The sequence below is a fragment of the Sorghum bicolor genome, chromosome 2 (assembly GCF_000003195.3).
Source record: "Sorghum bicolor cultivar BTx623 chromosome 2, Sorghum_bicolor_NCBIv3, whole genome shotgun sequence".
NCBI classification, from domain to species: domain Eukaryota; kingdom Viridiplantae; phylum Streptophyta; class Magnoliopsida; order Poales; family Poaceae; genus Sorghum; species Sorghum bicolor.
This window is the reverse complement of record NC_012871.2, coordinates 12,786,819-12,806,073: the sequence shown is the minus strand read 5'-3', so window position 1 is coordinate 12,806,073 and position 19,255 is coordinate 12,786,819. Positions and strand designations below refer to the sequence as shown.

The 19,255-nt window shown below is 39.4% G+C and overlaps 1 protein-coding gene across 1 annotated transcript; it reads right to left on the bottom strand.

Moving 5' to 3' along the window:
- LOC110432873 (putative aldehyde oxidase-like protein) lies at positions 1,099 to 16,804 on the bottom strand. Its single transcript, XM_021453925.1, has 10 exons — positions 16,401 to 16,804; positions 7,050 to 8,711; positions 6,689 to 6,948; positions 6,346 to 6,555; positions 5,262 to 5,480; positions 3,635 to 4,600; positions 3,461 to 3,556; positions 3,260 to 3,358; positions 1,654 to 1,843; positions 1,099 to 1,569 (listed from the first exon to the last, which is right to left on the bottom strand). Exons 1-10 carry the CDS (start codon positions 16,576 to 16,578, stop codon positions 1,358 to 1,360), a joined length of 4,092 nt encoding a protein of 1,363 aa, XP_021309600.1. The 5' UTR covers positions 16,579 to 16,804; the 3' UTR covers positions 1,099 to 1,357.

Here is a 19,255-nt window from a genome sequence, read left to right as displayed (position 1 = left end):
GTCAGTTAGGAAGAGTCTAGATGGAAAACATGTATATAAGGTCCCTAAGAAAGTTCTTCGCTACTTTCCAATAAAGAAAAGTCTCCAAAGATTGTTTCTATCTTCTAAAATAGCAAGTCTAACAAGATGGCATGATGAGGACAGAACAAGAGATGGTGTTCTTAGGCATCCTGCAGATTCTCCTCTATGGAAAGACTTTGATGTAAATCATCCAGAGTTTGTTGTAGATAGCCGCAATATCCGACTTGCATTTGCCACTGATGGTTTCAACCCATATAGATCCCAAAATAGTAGCTATAGCATTTGTCCTGGCATATGTATTCCCTATAATTTTCCATCTTCAATGTGTATGAAGCAATCAAATTTCATCCTTTCTCTATTGATTCCTAGACGGCATGCTCCTGGTAGTGATATGGATATTTATTTTGAGCCACTTCTTATGATGCTTCGAAGCGTGAGCACTTCCAATTGCGTGCAGCAGTATTGTGGACAATTACTGATTTTCTTGGTCTAGGCTATGCATTTGGATGTGTAACATCCGGTAAAGCAGCATGTCCACATTGCCACTCCTATACATGTTCACTTAGACTAGGTAATGGCAGCAAGACATGTTATATGGGTCATCGTAGGTTTCTGCCCGAGAATCACCCATTTAGGCTTGATGTCCATAAATTTGGTTCAACTGAACTTAGGACAGCACCTACTCCTCTTTCTAGGGAAAAAATTCTAAAGATATTGTTGCAATTTTTGGAAAGGATCCATCTAGAAAGAAACCAGCAACCAAGAGACCCAAGGCAGGGGAGCCATTAGTCATTTTCAAAAGGAGATCTATTTGGTTCAAACATATTGGAAAGATTTGATGTTGCCTGCGGGATAATTTTGATGTCATGCATATAGGGAAGAATGTGTATGAGAAATTTGTCAATACATTCTTGGGTACTGATGGGAAATCTAAGGATAATCTGAATTCTCGCTTAGACCTTCAAACTCTAGGTATTAGAAATGATCTCCACCCTGTTGAACTTGAAGACCAATTGTATTTACCACCTGCACCATATTCAGTGTGTCCTGATGAGAAAAAGTTATTTTGTCAAGTGCTAAAAGTGGTAAAGTTTCCTGCTGGTTATGCATCTGATATACAACCCAATGTTCATGTCAATGAGAGAAAGGTGGTTGGTCTTAAGAGTCATATGAATACAGATGGTTGAAAGCATTATTCAAATATTGTGCTAATTTAACACCTCCCTCCTTCCTTTCCACACGAGGAAACCCTATTTCCATTGAGGGAAATGGAAATCCTCCTTCCTCCTTTCTGTTTTATTGCAAACTACAACAACAAAGATGATACCACTCCTTTCTAGGTAGATAGACTTTCTAGGTACTTCTCCACAATATCTAAACCACATAGTTGTTTCACCAGCGTCATTGGTGCAGGGACATCCATCTTGAATTCCAGCGGTGAGCGTCCAGATACAGTGCTGTTTGCAAACTCCATTCTCGCTGCTCGGATAGCTTCTCTCAGTGCACAATGAACGGATGAGGCAAGAACCAAGGCAGGTTCACCAGCAGCTGGCAGAAACAGTACAAATTGATTGGTATGTACCAAGCCTACTTCAATATATACTGCAATGACGAAATAACTAAAGTGACTACCTTTGGAAGAAAGCACACGGTTCTTATTGTATCCAGTGTTCAGCACCTCAGCATTGAACTGTTTTGGGATTATGTCGACAGTTGGGATCTTGTAGTCCCATGTGCTGTTGCTAATCATGAGGCCATCACTGTTTGTAAGATACTCTTCATATACGAAAAACCCAATTCCCTTTATAAAGGAACCTTCAATCTGCAAGATAAATTCCATGGATAAGATATGGTGCCATCAAATTAATGTACACGAGCCCAATGAGGCACTAGATATGTTGCAAAACCCTTTGCCTGTACTTAGTTGTACTTATATGTTTTAAAAAATAACTCAGCCGGTGGGGAAAGACTGCCCCACAGTTTTTATACTAAGAAGAAAGTCTTGGTACCCCAGCCTCACCCGTGAAGCAGACGGTAGCCTGGACCAGCGACCACTGCCACAAGTCCACAACCCCCAGGTTGAGCCACCACTGTTGCCACAGGCCGGGCTGTCCCACACAGGGTGGCACAGCGAGGGGATTTTTTTTACCCCTAGCCTAAAATTCGCTCCCATGAGGAGTCGAACTCAGGGGTGTGCCACAGGAAAGCTCTAACCACCTGGCTAAAGTCCTTTGGCTTTATATGTTCAAAACAAAGTTTTAAATAGCGGGCTAAGCCTCTTAGCGGCTGGCTTTCTCAAAAGCTAAGAAAGGCTATAGTAGGCTAAGTCATTTAGCGGTTGAGCAAAGAAATATATAAGCATTAGGTAACTTTACACATAATAAACATAGAAGACAAAGACATTACAAATACCAATTACCATCTAATATCTAACTAGTGATAGATAGTAAGTCTTACTAACACATCAGAGCTTCATAGTTCGTACATATCCAGACATTACAATTTAAGTATTAAAAAAAGTAAAGAACAGAGAACAAACGGAACTCGAAAGCCAATCATGCAGCTGGAGAAGAAAGAAGCTAGCAACTACCGTCGTTCATGGTCATCTGCCCCGGTCCTCTGCCCTTGCTCTCAAGCTAGCATGCCAGGTTGTAGCCGTCGACGCCGCCAGACGCAGTGGCGCCATTGCCACTAGCGTTTTTCTTCGCGACATTTAGAGAGGAATGGATAGGGTTACTCGCCGCCGGCTCTATACAGCCTCATGATAGACTGGATGCTTGCGATTTTGGGCTAAGGGAGTTCGCACGAGCTGATTTGGCCCAATAGCGGCGCTAAATAGAGGTCAGTTTAGCGGATTTAACGCGCTATTAGCAGTTATTAGCGGCTGAAAGATTCTAGTGCTAGAAACGTGAAAGCCTAGCGCCAGCAATGCTCAGACGCTAAATCCCGCTATTTTGAACATAGGTTCAAAAAGATAAGTATGGAGCACAACAAACTCTTGACAAGGGAAATGCTGAAATAGCTCAATGTTAGTTCTATCGGTGAGTTGCATCTCATTGTTAGCATGTCAGTTAACTCTCTAATCTACATCAAACAATGAACAGAAAATCTGCTTCATATTTTGCGTGTATTTAATTATAGTCCTCATCCAGTCCAAACTTATGGTCTATAAATCAATGAACTACATTAAGAATTAAAATTGGTTAAGATAGGAAGCAGGAAAGGATCAATGGCAAACCTGTCCTAAGTCCACAGCAGGGTTCATGCTCTTCCCACAGTCGTACACAAGATCACCCCTTAGTAAAGTAATTGCTCCTGTAAGAAGATCAATCTCCACCTGCACTTTCAGAAGATTCGAATAGAAAGAGTATCACCTATAAGACATACAAACATGATTTAACTCCGCTGTTGCAAATTAGTCTTGAGAATTTTGGCACACCTCACTTATACCAGCTCCATAGTTCAGGTACTTATTAGAAACTTTACCAGGTACCCAGTACGTGCTCGCAGATAAATTAACATTGTCTTTAGAAGCCTGCTTGGAAACATTACATTACAGAAGGCAACAATATTGTACTCAGCATGAGCGAAAACTAGAGGAGGATAAACTCACCTGAGAAATCAATGTATCCCACGAGACATTTTCTGATTGCTGCTGCAGCCTATCGAAGACTGGTTTCAATCTGCCAATCAGCATATTACATGCCTGAAGAGTTGCTGCACAACTAGATTCAGAACTAGTGCTGCCAGCAGTAAGTCCGCCTTGTATTAAGTTCAAGGTGTCAGCTTGTAGAACACGCACTCTCTCAAGAAGACTTTCACCCCCATCAGGCCACAATTTTCCCAGAGCAAAGGCAGTCATCTGCTGTACTTTAGTCCACAGTCCTTGCCCGATTTCAATTCCTCCAACCTCCACCACTATGGAGCCATCATTGAGCACGGAAACTCTTCCAGGGGCTGCCCTCGGATCAACTTTGAAAATGAGTGGCACACAAGAGATGCCCCGTTTCCGCCACTTGTTGTTACTGTTAAATTCCTTTATGGACTCAGCTCGATCCAGGTAGCTTGAAGTTGAGATCAACCTATCAAAAATAGAATGCAATGTGTACGTAGAAGCTTCGCCTGCACTATCTGGGTAAAACAACTGAAGAGTACCATAAGTGTGAAAATTCTTTTCCCTCACACTGTTAGCATCCAGTGAAAGGGCAGACGCGACATGCTCAATTACAGCATCTGCAATTAGAGAGCCTTGTGTATCTCCAGGAGCACGCATTACAGATTTAGATGAAATATTTGTTTTGCAGAGCTTGATATCAAATGACAGAGCACCCCAGTTGTACTTTTTGACACTAGATATAATAGCATCTGGTATAATGGGGCTTGCATCTGGAGATATCCCAGCATTAATTAATAAATCTAGATGCAAGGCTGTAATTTTCCCATCAGACTTGAATCCAACGGAATAATGAGCTTTCACTGGGTGTCTACCACCAACCATAACCATATCAGTGTTGCGATTAAGGTACATTCGTACAGGACGTCGTAACTTGTATGCACAAAGCGCAGCTGCAGTTGCAACCTGCACGGGTATGTAACATATCGGTAAGAAACAGCAGGGTTTTTTTTTTGAAAGAAAGCAGGTAATGTATACTAGGTCTTTATGAATTCACGATATTGTTATTAGATTATTATATATAAGCATCACATATGTAAATATATGTAAACTTAAGTCTAAATTTGTTGGGACATATCTTCAAAAGAACATTGAGAGTTAATTTGATTTTGCGCTAGGGACTTTGTATTGTGAAGCCCAGATAAATAGTCAAAGTTAGATGCATTTGCATGTTGGTGTAAAAGCACGTGGTTAAATGAATATAGATTGTCCATTAGGCCTAAATGGATTTCCTATTTTCCAAATATTATGTGAAAATGGTAGACATATAGTACAACTAACAATGAAGTTAACCAAATGAGAAAAGAAGTATTGCAATTAACTCCTCGAGGACCTGTTTAGACCCATGACAGCAAGTCTAAGGAAAATTCTCTTAAGTGAATAGTAATAAAGATATTTTAGAAAATTGACACCACTAGTTCTAGCATGCAATGACCTCATCACAAGTTAAAAATGATACAGAAGTACAATAAATGCTGTTTCAGGGCAAAGCTTTTATATTAATATTAATTAGTTTTAATAAAAAGGAAGATTTCGGTTATTATGATCTACTTTTGTGTATTCTCACTTGGAATGATCTATATGCCTTTCCACCGAAGCCACCTCCAACCCTCCTTGTAATGACACGCACACTGCTGAATGGAATGCCTAGGCACCTTGCTATCACACTTTGTGCAAGTTCAGGGTATTGCGACGAACTGTAAACTACCAAAGTGTTATCCTCATCTGGAACTGCTAGTGCTGTCTGTGTTTCCATGTAGAAGTAGTACTCAGAGGCAAGCTTTACCTGCATCAAAATTACATGAGATATGCTCTCTTAGATTCCATGCAAAAGGGAAGTAGGATAGATACTAGTGAAAAGTACACTGATGGGTCTTATTATGTAATTTACATAAAATTGCATCACTACAATTTTGAACTTCCATATTTTAAAATTACACCAGAACAATTTAGAGTCCATGTGAAACATCACGAATTTTTTTAACATGTATATGTTTCAAGTCAAAAATTGGATGTAGAAAAAAAAAGTGTGACTAAATGTGTCATCATTAAAAGTAGTTACCAACATTACACAATCAATAAACTATAGTGATGTAACATTACATAAAGTTAAAATAATGGCTAAAGTCACATATCAGGACTGTCAAAAGATCACAACCATCAAGCAAGAAATAATGTTGGATGGTGGGGTTAAGGGGTGCGGTGTCCAAGCATTTGCAACTTTCACTCTGCAGATCAATTTCATGGGAAAACTAATTGCAAACAGTACAGATACAACAATAGTTAGTTATTAATTTAACACAAATACTGTTCTACACCTAGGGTACAGTAATTGTTACTTCAATCATAACTGAAGACCATTACAGAAGTGATTCAGTAATCCTGAACTTTTAGAAGTACTGGTTTAGATAGTATTCTACTCAGCGGACTTACTCAAAATTTGGCTTCTCAAATGTGATAAGGTTTCTTTGTCTATTGACGTATTAATGAAATAGTATGTACAGTATAATAGTTCAAAGCAGACTCCACACAGGATGAAAATTAAAACTTTGGAGCACATAGAACTCCATTGTTCAATTTCCATTCATTGTTTTATGACACAAGTGAAATTAAATTATTAAAAAATCCGAAAGGTTGTTGAACTAAAATACTTCAGTTGAGGGAATCCTGTGATCAGCTTCTGCCATGCCCTTGGAAACATCACCAACTTCTTTAGGATACATTTCTGGTGGAATTTCAAAATAGCTACTGTTTTCCACTGCTTGTTCCACAGTTATGATCGGTGGGCCCAAATCCTTTGTGTCATATTCAATAATAACCTGCTTGGCTGCCATGTCAGCATACCTCTGTGTTTCTGCAATCTGAGGTAGAGGCAATGATTTAGCAATACTGATTATAGTCATTAATATTCATAATTGTCTTCTATTATAGAGATCTTTAAGACAGCAATAATTGCTGTGATTGGGTATACTACAAAGATGAAAGGGTAAGTACCACAATGCCAAGTGCTTGACCAGCATACTCAGCAACTGGATCACCAAATAGTGGTTCGTCACCATACGAGAAGGATGATCCAATATTTTGTCCTCCACTTGGAATATCCTTTGCAGAAACAAAAGAGACGATCTTCTCTGATGCTAAAGAAGATTTGAATTTTATACTTTTGACATAAGCAAGGGGTTGTGTGCTGTAAATAAATTCTCCATAGAGGCAATTCTTAGGAGCAGGAATATCATCCACATATACTGCCTCCCCTGTATATAGCACAATAGAAACTTCAAATCTAGCTCTGCAAAGAGATTCTGGAAAATATCTTGATAACAATACTAATAATTCTAACGATGTAACCACATACCTGAAGCTTGAAGTTCAACACCATATTTCTTAATCGGCTCGCCGACTGGTTTATATTCATCACTGAAAACTGTTTCTCGACGTGTTGATAATGGCATGTTACAGACATCATCTGTAACTGCTGAATCAGCAGAACTACTGGTCAGAGACTTTCCAGGCTCTGGGATGCCTTTAGAAAGCGGAGATAGAAAACTGAAGAGAAATCCAATAGCTGCACTGACTCTATATTCAGGATGTGATGTTCCCTCCATTGGTACAACGGTTTCTCTAAGTAATTGAATTGCACCAAGTACAACCGATGCAGTGAGTGATTTGCCAGTAAGGAAGTCCTCCACCTTCTTTGCTCTAATAGCATGTTCTGTTCCATATGCACCAAAAGCCAAGCGCAGATTACTCAATACAAGAGTATCTGATTGTTCATCCACAGAAGCATGCCCCAAGAAAGCACAATTTACATATGAAACAGCATTGCCAAGAGGACGAGGCGCTGCTCTGTAAGTTTCAAATAACAAACTTGTTTTTGTCCCAGAATCTGGAATCCAATGTGGAATAAATATGCTCAGGAGTAAAGTAGTCGCCTCTATAGGAGGCTGCTCTAGGAACTCTTCCAAAGTAATTTGTCTCCGTTCTGCAACTACCTGAAGACAAACAGTTGCACCAGCACCAAGGAGTATGGTTGCAATATCTGATGGAAATGGGTATTTTTGTGCCAAAACTATGTTTCCTCCAATACTAGCTGTGTTACGAACAAAAGGTGTAGCAACTTTGCTCATGTGGTTCGCAAGTTTTCTGAAAACCACACTTCCGTTTGGAGAGGATATAGATTCACATTCTTCCTCAAGTATCTCAATGGTCCTAGCGATTGGTGTAGCTGCTCCAATTTCAAAGCCAGACTCCCTCCTTACAATATTTGATAGTTCTGGAATCCCTCCTATGTCAATATACTTATTATAGAGGTCTTGATCCTTGTATCCTGGTACACCACTACTAGTATTCCCAACAACCACTTTGACTGAGTCACTAAAAAAACAAGAATTTATTAACTCATAATACTCTTTGATACTCCTTGGATGATACCAACCCTCCCTGGAGTCTGCAATACAAGGATTATTCAGGTGATCAAGCGATGATTTTAGCTCAGCTTTTAGAAAGTCTGGGAAGGTGCAGACTCCGCCACCAAGAGTGTAATGTGGCAAGTCACTAACATCTGGTTTCCTATCACCTTTCTTCCAGAATATATTAAGTCCCAAATCCTCCAAGTCAACATCTGATGCAAAACTTTTGCAAGCATCAATAATTGGACGGTAACCAGTGCATCTGCACAAGTTGCCAGAGAAAGCCTTTTCTGCTTCTGATACTTTTAGTTTTGAGAACCCATTTGGTGGTTCAGGCCTCTTGGATTTATCAGCATTGATAAGGGAAGTGAAAATAGACATGCACATTCCAGGAGTGCAGAAGCCACACTGAGAGGCATGAAACCCAGACATCCTTTCCTGAACAGAATGAAAGCCATCTCGGGAATTCCCTAGACCCTCAGTAGTGATAATTGAACAGAAATTGATATTGTAGAGAAGTGTCAGGCATGAACTTGCAGTAAATTCAGTCACTTCATCTGTCTCTGGGTTATACTTTGCTATAAGGACAACACAAGCCCCACAACCGCCTGCAATATGAATTAGTGAGAAAAGTCATACTAAATATACCATCATAGTTGTGCAAGAATAAGCTGAACTGAAAGATCTGAATCTAATCTAACTGACTAAAATAACCAAATGTGTCGCGATTTGATTTGTCACGATTGGTAAAGATTTTTTATTCCAAACCTGAATTAAAATCCACAAAAAACAACAAATATAGTCACACTAGGTGATTGAGATGTAACAAATTAATTCAGTTTGCAAAATAACAATTTCTAAGAACTATATATTTATTAAATTCCTAACTTTTAGTGACATTCACAGATATTGACATGTCACAAGAGTTGAAAAGTAAGAAGCATCACAGTCATACAAATACAGGTATAGGCATGCTTCTTTTTCAGAACAGATACTTCGGACCTAGGGCCTCTTTGGATCATGGCCATACAAAGCCACGCCATGCATCGGCAAAGTGCGGCTCGCCACAGGTTGCGGCGGAGAAATTGGCCGCCATGCTCGCCACAAATTTGCCACAGTCTACATGCACTAAGCGACATGCGATGGGAGGAAAACGACATGGCAGAATTCTGTGGCTGCCTAAGGTTAAAAATAGAACCAAACAACTGCCAAGGTTAGTGTGGCTGCCAAACTTTACTCATGGCGAGTTGTGGCCGTGATCCAAACAGGCCCCTAGTATTTTACAGGCCTTCCCAAGCAGTTTTAAGCGACTTGCCCAACTTCCTGAATCCTGCAATGTCACAGAACTAGGCAGATAGCCCGCTCCCTCCCCAAGTTTGCTAGACCAAAAATTCCTATCTATATCAATATATGTAAATCTAACCTGAATCTCACGCCGCGCTAGATAGACAAGAAAAACAGAACACTGTTTCGTACTTTCGTTACCCTGGTGTCACTGGTGGATGCAAGGGGCGCCATGACGACCGAACGCACTGATGAAGGAGCTCGGTACTGTCAGCATCTCTGCCGCCAGTTCCGCCTCACCCGAAGTGCTCCCTCGTTGCGCCGCCACTGCCCCTTTCCGAAGCGAGCTCATCTTGTGGCAGCAGTCCGCAAAATCTGCGGCCACCCCAGCCCGCGGGACACGGGCAGGGAAGCTCGGCCCCTTGCCGCCGCGCATCGGCGAAGCTAAGGCACAAGAAATGGCGGGTCTGCTAAGATCGCTAGAGAGCACGGAGGCTCGCAGGCAGCTCTCGCGCGACGGCCGACGGCCGACGGCGTCGTGACTCGTGAGAGGCAGGAAAAGTGTGTGCAAGCTATTCGACGAAAAGTGTCAAAGCCATCGTGTCAGGCAACTGGCCTCTTTGGAACACAAACCCTTTCATTTTCGCAGGAAAAACACAAAAAATAGAAATAAAAATTGTGCATTCCAAAGAAGATAATTGGCTCCCGTCAAGTCAAATCATGTTTACATGTCATATAATTTTCAAAAACTAAATCACAGTAATACTCTTACCCATTAAAAAATTTAGAAGTCAACTATTCTATGCTTTGATTGCACATTACCTTTTACATATTAAGTTTGAAAAAAAAAACTGTGCTAGGTAAGTATCCATATATGTTGTTTGGAGACACTCATAGGGGTTAGGTTTATGTATATTATTCAATATTCATAGAGGTGAGTGTATATGCTTATTGTAGACATCTACGATGTACTATGTAATTTTCAAAATAAATGTATGTTGTATCTTTCTAACTTTTTCTGTGTCGGAGATAATATTAAAGGATGAACAAGGGAAGTTCGATATTAAAATTGAGTCAAAATGGTTTTATGTTTCTTTACTGATTTTACACTTTTCATGTCACTATATTTGTTGTTATAAATAGGCAACTAAAGCAGATTTTACGAACATTCAACATTGCGACTCATTAGTGTACCTAGTAGACACAACAACTAGAATGTGTTTCTTTTGGAATATTAAAAGGATGGACTACAAAAGTTGGATATTAAAATTAAGTAAAAATGATTTTAGTGTGTTTCGACACTTTTTTCACATCACTGTGGTGTTATAAATAGACAACTAAGAGCATCTTCAAGAGACTTTCTAAATTCTACTCTCTAAATCATTATCATTATTTGTGTAGTCATTTGAGTAAAAGTCTTTCTCTATATCTTTATATTCTCCAACATCTTTTTCTATATCTTGTGCGCAATCTAGAGAGCCATTCTCGGTCTTCATCTTTGGCTGCGACAAATTCAGATTAGAGAATATCTATATTTAAATATCTAATTGAAGAGGCTGTTGGAAGTATTTTTTTTACCATAATCTCTATTCATGTTAATTAGGAAAGATATAAATAGTCTCTTAGAAGTGCTATACAGCATATTTCCCTACATTACTCATTAGTGTACCCTAGTAGACACAACGACTAGAATAGATTTCTTATTTTGGTACTTACAGTTCTTTTTTAAATAAAGGAAACATAAATATACATATACATAAATATAGTTGATTCAACGAATGTAGACTCCACATACAAGTTCCTCAAAAAAAACATCAACAAAATCATACATGTGTAAGGGTGCATTTGGACGTCGCTCCGGCCCAATACCTCCTGACACGACCACTCAGAAATTGGCCCATGTGACCAAAAAAAAGGATAAAATTTATTTTAGGTTCCTCAACTTTCATAAAAGTTTAATTTTTATTCTTAAACCCTAAAATTGAACAAAATACATCCCTCAACTTTTAAAACCGTGCATATTACATCCGTTTTGTCTTTTTCTTTTTATTTATTTCGGCTGAATTTTTTCAAAAATCAAAGTGAATCACATAAAAATTATAAAATAGAAAACTCAATTTTGTTGGACTTCAGATGAGTAGATCTACACATTGAATATATAATATAATATGTTTTAGTACAAATTTTTTGATGCAGCTTTAGATCTATGCTTTTCGTAATTAATTAAACTAATTATAGCTACAGTTTCTATGGTCCAATTATGATGAAATTTAGATGGTGGGATAATTATTCTATGACTGAGTTTTAGTAAAAATTTCATACTCATTGGATCATGTATTACTTAGTTATAGATTTATTTAGGTTTATGCTTGTTAAATCTTAATAAATCTATAACTAAGTTATACATGATCTAATGACTATGAAATTTTTACCACAGTTTAAACATATAATAATTAGCCCAACATAAAAAGTTCACCACAATTGGACCATATAAACTATAGCTATGAATTATTCTAATTAATTATAAAAAACACAGATCTAAAGCTATAACAAAAACTTTATACTAAAGCATATCATATTATATGTTCACTGTGTAGATCTACTTATATGAAGTCCAACAAAATTAGATTTACTATTTTATGAATTTTATGTGATTTACTATAATTTTACAAATATTCAGCTGAAAATAAATAAAAATAAAAAAAGACAAAACTGTCTTCAAAACCGCTCATAATCATGTCAGGGACATAATATGCACGATTTCAAAAGTTAAAGGATGTATTTTACCCAGTTTTAAAGTTCAGAGATGAAAAACAGACTTTCGCAAAAAATGAGGGACCTAAAGTGAACTTCTTCTACCAAAAAATAAATTGCACGTGAGCATGTGAGCCAAATATCAGTCACAATCCAAACACACGCCTTGTTTAGTGGTTGCTCACGGCCAATGGCTGAAGTTCCTCAAATGTTTGTGTGTCAAAATGTGAGTATGTACAGCACGCATTATGTTTCTCAAATCAGTACGAAACGATGCGTTGCAAATAGTCGCTAAAGTAGTGGTTTTTTTTCCAGGAGTATTATTATTATGCATCATCAGCACAAAAATGGAAAAGGAAGAATTGGCAACTACTGAACGTTTTTGGAGTCTGGACTACGGCGGCAGGTTTACATCGCTCCACTGCCATAGCGCCATCACGCATCCGCTACACGCTACTTTCTAGCCCAATCGCTGTCGCCGAAGATTATTTTTGCAAGCTTCAGGGCTGTTTAAATTTGGAAGCCGTCTTCGAACCTAAAAACGGCGTAAAATACAGTCCTTGCTATAAAATGTTGCTTTTGGATTGTTAGCGTGTACTATTTGGTTTCAAGACCAGGTAGAGTGGAAAAGGATCGTCCTATTTAGTGTTTGCTTGAGAGGGACGAAGTTTATCCTAATTATTTTTGTTTTGGTTAGGGTGATAACTTATCAAATGGGATGGATGGAGTTTTAATAGTAGCCTTATCTCTTCTCTCCTCTTCAGCACCGGTCCCGACACTCACCTAGTGGCAGAGCCACCGCCTAACCACCCGAGCGGCTGGCTGGGCCCCTCAATAAACTTCAAGAGAAAAGTTTCTATATATCAAAGAAAAGTGTTATAATTTGCTAGGTAAATATTTTCTTTTGCGCAATGAGGATTGCCTGGACTCAAAAAAAAAACTTCTGGCTTCACCACTGCACTCACCCATTGACAACCTCAGACAAAAATAATCTTTGTAACTAAATCTACAAAACAAGAATTATTTACATATGGGTCCCACGTATCATACATAGAGTTTTGGCCTTCCATATAAAACACATATTTCTCATCATCAATTTTGTCATGGTCAATTTTTAGCCTGGTGTGTGTGTGTATATATATATATATACCAGGCTAAAAACTATATAGGGCCTTGTTTAGTTCCGAAAACTGAAAAGTTTTCGGAACTGTAGCACTTTCGTTTGTTTGTGGTAAATATTGTTTAATCATAGACTAACTAGGGTCAAAAGATTCGTCTCGTGATTTACAGTCAAACTGTGTGATTAGTTTTTATTTTCGTCTATATTTAATGCTTCATGCATGTGCCGCAAGATTCGATGTGACAGAGAATCTTGAAAACTTTTTGGATTTCGGGGTGAACTAAACAAGGCCTAGGCATGCCTTTGTTTGGCCAGCCCGGCAGGGCTATTTGGGTCACTAACCAATGCAAACAATGCCCTATCAGTGGTACCGAATATTCCTTCCTTCACCTACACCTACCGCAACATTAATTTTATTCAAGGTAGCTACTACGACCCCCTAGCTAGAGTTGAGGATCCAGCAGGGAGGTACGGGCTTGCTTGCATTGCATGGTTGCGCGTGGCGCCACGCTAGTTAATCGCTAGTGCGGTAGTGCGTGCCTATAGCATGGCTGTTCGGACGTCGACCCGGCACGGTGTCCTTCGTCGTCCTTGCTGTCGGGCAATAGTCACATGCATGCAAGATATGCAAACAGCGAGCTAGCTACGCACGCATCGCGTGATCTTCATACTACAGGTACGGTCACCCACCATCGCGTGATCTTCATCTTTTGTCTGGACACACTTTATACTAGTGCTTGAATTCAGTCTCATGTTCATCCACACCTAGCTAGCTGTTGCCTAGAATGTTGTGTGTTGTAACATGACAACTATAACGCATTTAGTTTCAGATCTGTTCATTATATATAGTCGTTAATTTTTTCTGCAGGAAAAAAAACCGTTGCTAACTGTAAGTTACATTTTAAAAAATAAAAAAATTGCTTTAGTTTGTCTCCAGATGCATGTATATCTATGGTTCCCAAAATCTCGAGAGTCTGTTATTTGATTCTACCGTTCTCGAATCTATTGTACTCCCTAGCTCCATCCCAAATTAGAAGTTATTTCTATAATTTTGGAAAGTCAAAGCATTTTAAGTTTGACCAAATTTATATGTTATTATAATAACATTTATGATACCATCTAAGTATGATTAGATTCTTTATTAGTTATATTTTTATAATAATATCTATTTGATATCATAAATCTTTCTATTTTTCCTATAATGTTGGTCAAATTTGAAATACTTTGACTCTCCAAGATTATTAGAATGATTTATAAATTGGTATGGAGGAAGTACTATATATACCATTGTTCTATCACTCATTAAGTAAATATACCTAACGTCTTTTTGAATGCGTGTATGTGAGAATAGTGGTTATACGGATTTTTATGTACCCGGGACCTCGTATCCGATTGCAAATCTGCAGTTTTGTACGCACGCACGAATGCATGCATGATTCCTCATGTACAGAGTGCTAGCACGAGGTATTATGGAGCCCCGTACTCCCATGCAGACAATGGACCAATTCGAGATGCGGACAACCGGATTACAGTGTGGACCAGTGACTGCAGTGGACCCTCTTTTCTCACGCGGATAGTGGACCCTCGATAATTACAATGAAAACGGTATAAATAGATCCGTCCGTATTCAAATTCGAATATTTAACATCCGATATCATATTTGAATATTTAAATAGTATATTTATGATGTCGATCCAATCGTATCTTATCCGACATGGTTAACATTATCCATATTCAAATCCGAATCCGACCAGAAATATGAACGCAAATATAATATCGATCGTTCGTATCCGATCCGTTTTCATCCCTACACTTGATTCCACTTCCTCTATTTCGATGCAAAGACTTCCCACTTCTCTTAATTTTTACTTCCTCCTATTTTTTTACATAGAATTGTCTATATATGTATCTAGACATACATAGGTTATATCTAAATACGTAGCAAAATAGATGTAGCAAAAAATCAAAGCAACTTATAATTTAGAATGAAAGTAGTACTATATATTTAGACATAGCATATATCTAAATATATAGCAAAAAAGATATATCTAGAAAAGTTAAAATACAATAAAAATTGAAATGGAAAGAGTAAATTGTAAGGGTTTTTCATATACACAGGTTTTACTATGAAATTAGACATAAATGTATATTTAGTTATATAACGAAAACTATGTTCCTAATTAGAAAAGGTAGAAAAACTAGGAGGGGGTATTCTTTTTATCTATTATGGTATTTAAAGTAGTAATTTTTTTATTTTGTCCTTCTCTTTACATCGTTCATCCGTCTCTCACTCTCACTCCTCACTGCCTCACTCTCATTCTTCTCTTTTTGAGTTTAAAGCTATAAATCATTATCAACGCCACAACCAGGCCTTGTTTAGTTCCCAAAAAGTTTTGCAAAATTTTTCAGATTTCCCGTCACATCGAATCTTTAGACATATGCATAAAGTACTAGATATAGACAAAAATAAAAACTAATTGCACAGTTTGGTCGGAATTGACGAGACAAATCTTTTGAGCCTAGTTAGTCCATGATTGGACAATATTTGTCAAATACAAACGAAAGAGCTACAGTGTCCATTTTGCAAAATATTTTGAAACTAAACAAGGCCCAAGGCCTTGTTTAGTTTCAAAAAATTTTGTAAAATTTTTCAGATTCTCCGTCACATCGAATCTTTAGACGCATGCATGGAGTATTAAATATAGATGAAAATAGGAACTAATTGCACAGTTTGGTCGAAATTGACGAGACGAATCTTTTGAGCCTATTTAGTCCATGATTGGATAATTTTTGTCAAATACAAACGAAAGTGCTACAGTGTCGATTTTGCAAAATTTTTTGGAACTAAACAAGGCCCAAAAAGAAAACAATAAAGTAAGACAAAAAAAAACAAGAAAGAGCGACCCGACCCTCTAACCAGTCATTATTCTACACGGTCTTCAACTAGACCATGGTTAAAAACAGTACGTGCTCCCTCCATTCTAAACTATGAAACATTTAGGATTTATTTAGATGTAGATTTTGCTTTGCACTCAATATGTATTTAGAGAAAAGCTAAAATATTTTATAATTTGAAACCGAGAAGTATAGCTAAAACTATCCGATGTACTTTATATTTAAGATCATTAGACGTATGTACCTTCGCCGCAGCCGAGCTTGGGGCCCCTGAAGGGCGTCTGGGTGCGGATGAACTCCAGCAGCCTCGTCGACGGGTCGACTCCGGCCACTTCATACCGCTGCCCGTTCAGGGCGAACACCACCCGATCAACGGCCATCCCATTCACCGTTGCCGCCACCGGTGCCGCCGCCGTCGCCATGGATGGAGCACCAGCTGCGCCTAGGGCATGGACCAAATGCAGCTACTAGCTAGCAAACGTGAGGTAGCTGCGTATGTGCCGCCGTTGTCAGATTTTATTAAGAGAGAAAGAGAAAGAGAAAGAAGAGGAGTGCGTGAGGAGGAGAAGGAGGTGGTGCAAGTGCAAGCAAAGCTTAATTTGCTAAGCCAGCTGATGAGGAGATGTAGCAGGCACTGGGAGAAGCTATAAAACGTACGAGGGCACGCGTGTGGTTGCGTGACGCCGCGGGGTGCCTCTCCCGGATGGGATCCCCATCGGAAGGGCCACCGGACCACCAGTGCACCGGCCGCGTGTATAGATCAGACGCCGCGCGCGCCCGATCGTGACCGTTTTGTTTAGTCCCAACAAGCCATTAAATGGTAGTACGGTGGATCCGGCGGCAGCTAGCTAGGTAGTGTTGAATGGCTGACACGACCGAAACGCACGTGATGTATATATGTATATATATCGGGGCATGCTACGGTCGGCCCGTTCGGACGGTAAACCCGGTCCGATGATTCCCGCGCACGTTTCTGTCTGCGTGCTGTCTCCCGCCCACCTCGGTGCCGTCAGAGCGCAAGTATTATAGTGGGCTGTAAGCTGGCTAGATGCTGAGTTTGAGGAGAGAAGAGAGGAGAGAGAGGAGAAGCGGGCTGTAAGCTTACAGCCAGCGTGAACACAGAAACCAAGAAACTTTGTGAGAGAGACAAGTGGGCCATGTATTAATAGTGAATAGCTAACTATTGTATGGGTGGGCTGGGAGAAAGCTATAAGGAACCTTACAGCAAGTGGGCTGTATTATTAAACTTGCTCTCACGCGGAAACCCCGCGCCGGTAGCGCACATAGTGGGTTCTGGCAGCACATGGCCCACCACACCCACGTGGCCACATCATCTCTCAGCTAATGCATGTAAATAACTTTAACCAATAAAAAAATAATAACTGCTAAACTAAAAATCCAAATTAAATTCTAATTACATCATTATATTTATTACAATATCAGTTATTAAGTTTTCTTTTGTGTAGCGTGCTCACTGGTCCGAGTGTGTGTGAGGCGCTTGCGCTCGCTGAGCCACATGGTGGGCCGTACTTTAATGCATCTTTCTCGCTCTTTGCACCGTATTGACGCGCTGGGAAAATCACCGTGGACTCAGATTCGAACAACCAACGCGCGGGAAAAATCATCGGCGGACGGTTGCCGTCTGAAGCGTTCGGACGGGAACGTGGGCGGATTTAGGGGTATTTCCCGGTATTCCCGGGAATATCCAACTATTTTGGTACACTTTTATATAAATATGTATATATATTTATATATATAAATGTATAATGCTATAATATATAATATTTTTACACTTTTGAGCTCAAAACATGTAAAAAACTGGCATTTTAATTAGAAATCTATATTCTAGAAAGCAAATTTTGGTTTAAAGTTGCTGACTTGTAGTGCAATTAGCTATATTTTAAGCCTATAGGTTCGACTTTGTGGAAATAGGAATACCAAATTTCAAATTCTAGCTCCGCCACTGGACGGGAAGAATCCCGATATATATCTCGTGCAACCAAAACGGAAAAATATTATCACCTATCTTGCTCGAGATTTTTCTTCCTCTCCGATTTTCTTCCATCTAGATATATATAGCATATATCGCTCTCGTCTTAATTTGACAAAATGGACCGGACATAGGATTTTCTTGCCAAAATCGTACACACCTCAAGCGAGATTTTCTTGCTTCAAGGATTCAACCAACGTCCCGTTAGGCAGTTACATCACTATTATTGCTGCTCGCCGTACGTGCTACGTCGTCGTTGAAGCGCATGCGGCACGTGTAGCATGTATATACGTACATGGTAGTATCTATCAGATCTTGCTTGTATGCGTACATGGCGACAAGGTGGGCCTATTATGAGCATGTTCGCTCGACTAAAAAGTCAAGTATTATTCGTTGATTTGTTGTGAGAGAAAAATATTACTTTTTACTCTAAAAACTTAACTGAGCGGGCTCCCCTTTTGGCCGGCTCGGTTAATGCCCACAATTAACAAAGGTAGGTATTTTTTATTTACCGAGGTAGGCATTTTTACCCGGAAAATTTATTTATAGTGGCGAACATCTTAAGACAACCGCCTTAAAAATTAACCTATTCTCGCATGCGGTTGTCTTAAAGTGCCCATCTTCATAAATCGATTTTCGGAGACAGGCACTTCAGAGGTGGTCATATTAATGTGATCGCCTCCGTAAATCGATTTTGAGAGGCAAACACGCTACAAAGCCTCCCTCCGAAAAAGGTCTGGTCCAACAGGCCCATATGTAGCCCGATATCCGCTTTGAATATAAATATAACCAATTAGGGTTTCTCACTCACTCATGTCTCACACTTTCTCACACACTCCCTCCTTCCTCGGCGTGATAGTGGCGCCTCCTCCCAAGGCACAACACCAAGCACCTTGTGGTGACCCCCTCCTCCCTCCGTACGACCTCGTCCACCTCGCGACGCTAGGCCCTCCTCCATCCTTGTAGAGCCGGCCCATCCTTCCTCCTCGAGACCTATTTGCAGAAAGAGTTATCTTTTGGGTCTTTTTATTGGAGAAGACCAAAAACATGTATTGAACATTTTACATGTAGCACTACCCAAAGGATGAATGGGTCATGTACTTTGGGTC

Bases quoted from the DNA above. Each gene is read 5' to 3' on its own strand.
- LOC110432873 (XM_021453925.1), bottom strand. From the start codon at position 16,578: ATGGCGACGGCGGCGGCACCGGTGGCGGCAACGGTGAATGGGATGGCC. The intron at 1,844-3,259 runs GTTTGCCATTGA...TTTATCTTGCAG, and splicing joins CTGCTGTGGACTTAGGACAG to ATTGAAGGTTCCTTTATAAA. The intron at 1,570-1,653 runs GTAGTCACTTTA...TGTTTCTGCCAG, and splicing joins CCGTGTGCTTTCTTCCAAAG to CTGCTGGTGAACCTGCCTTG.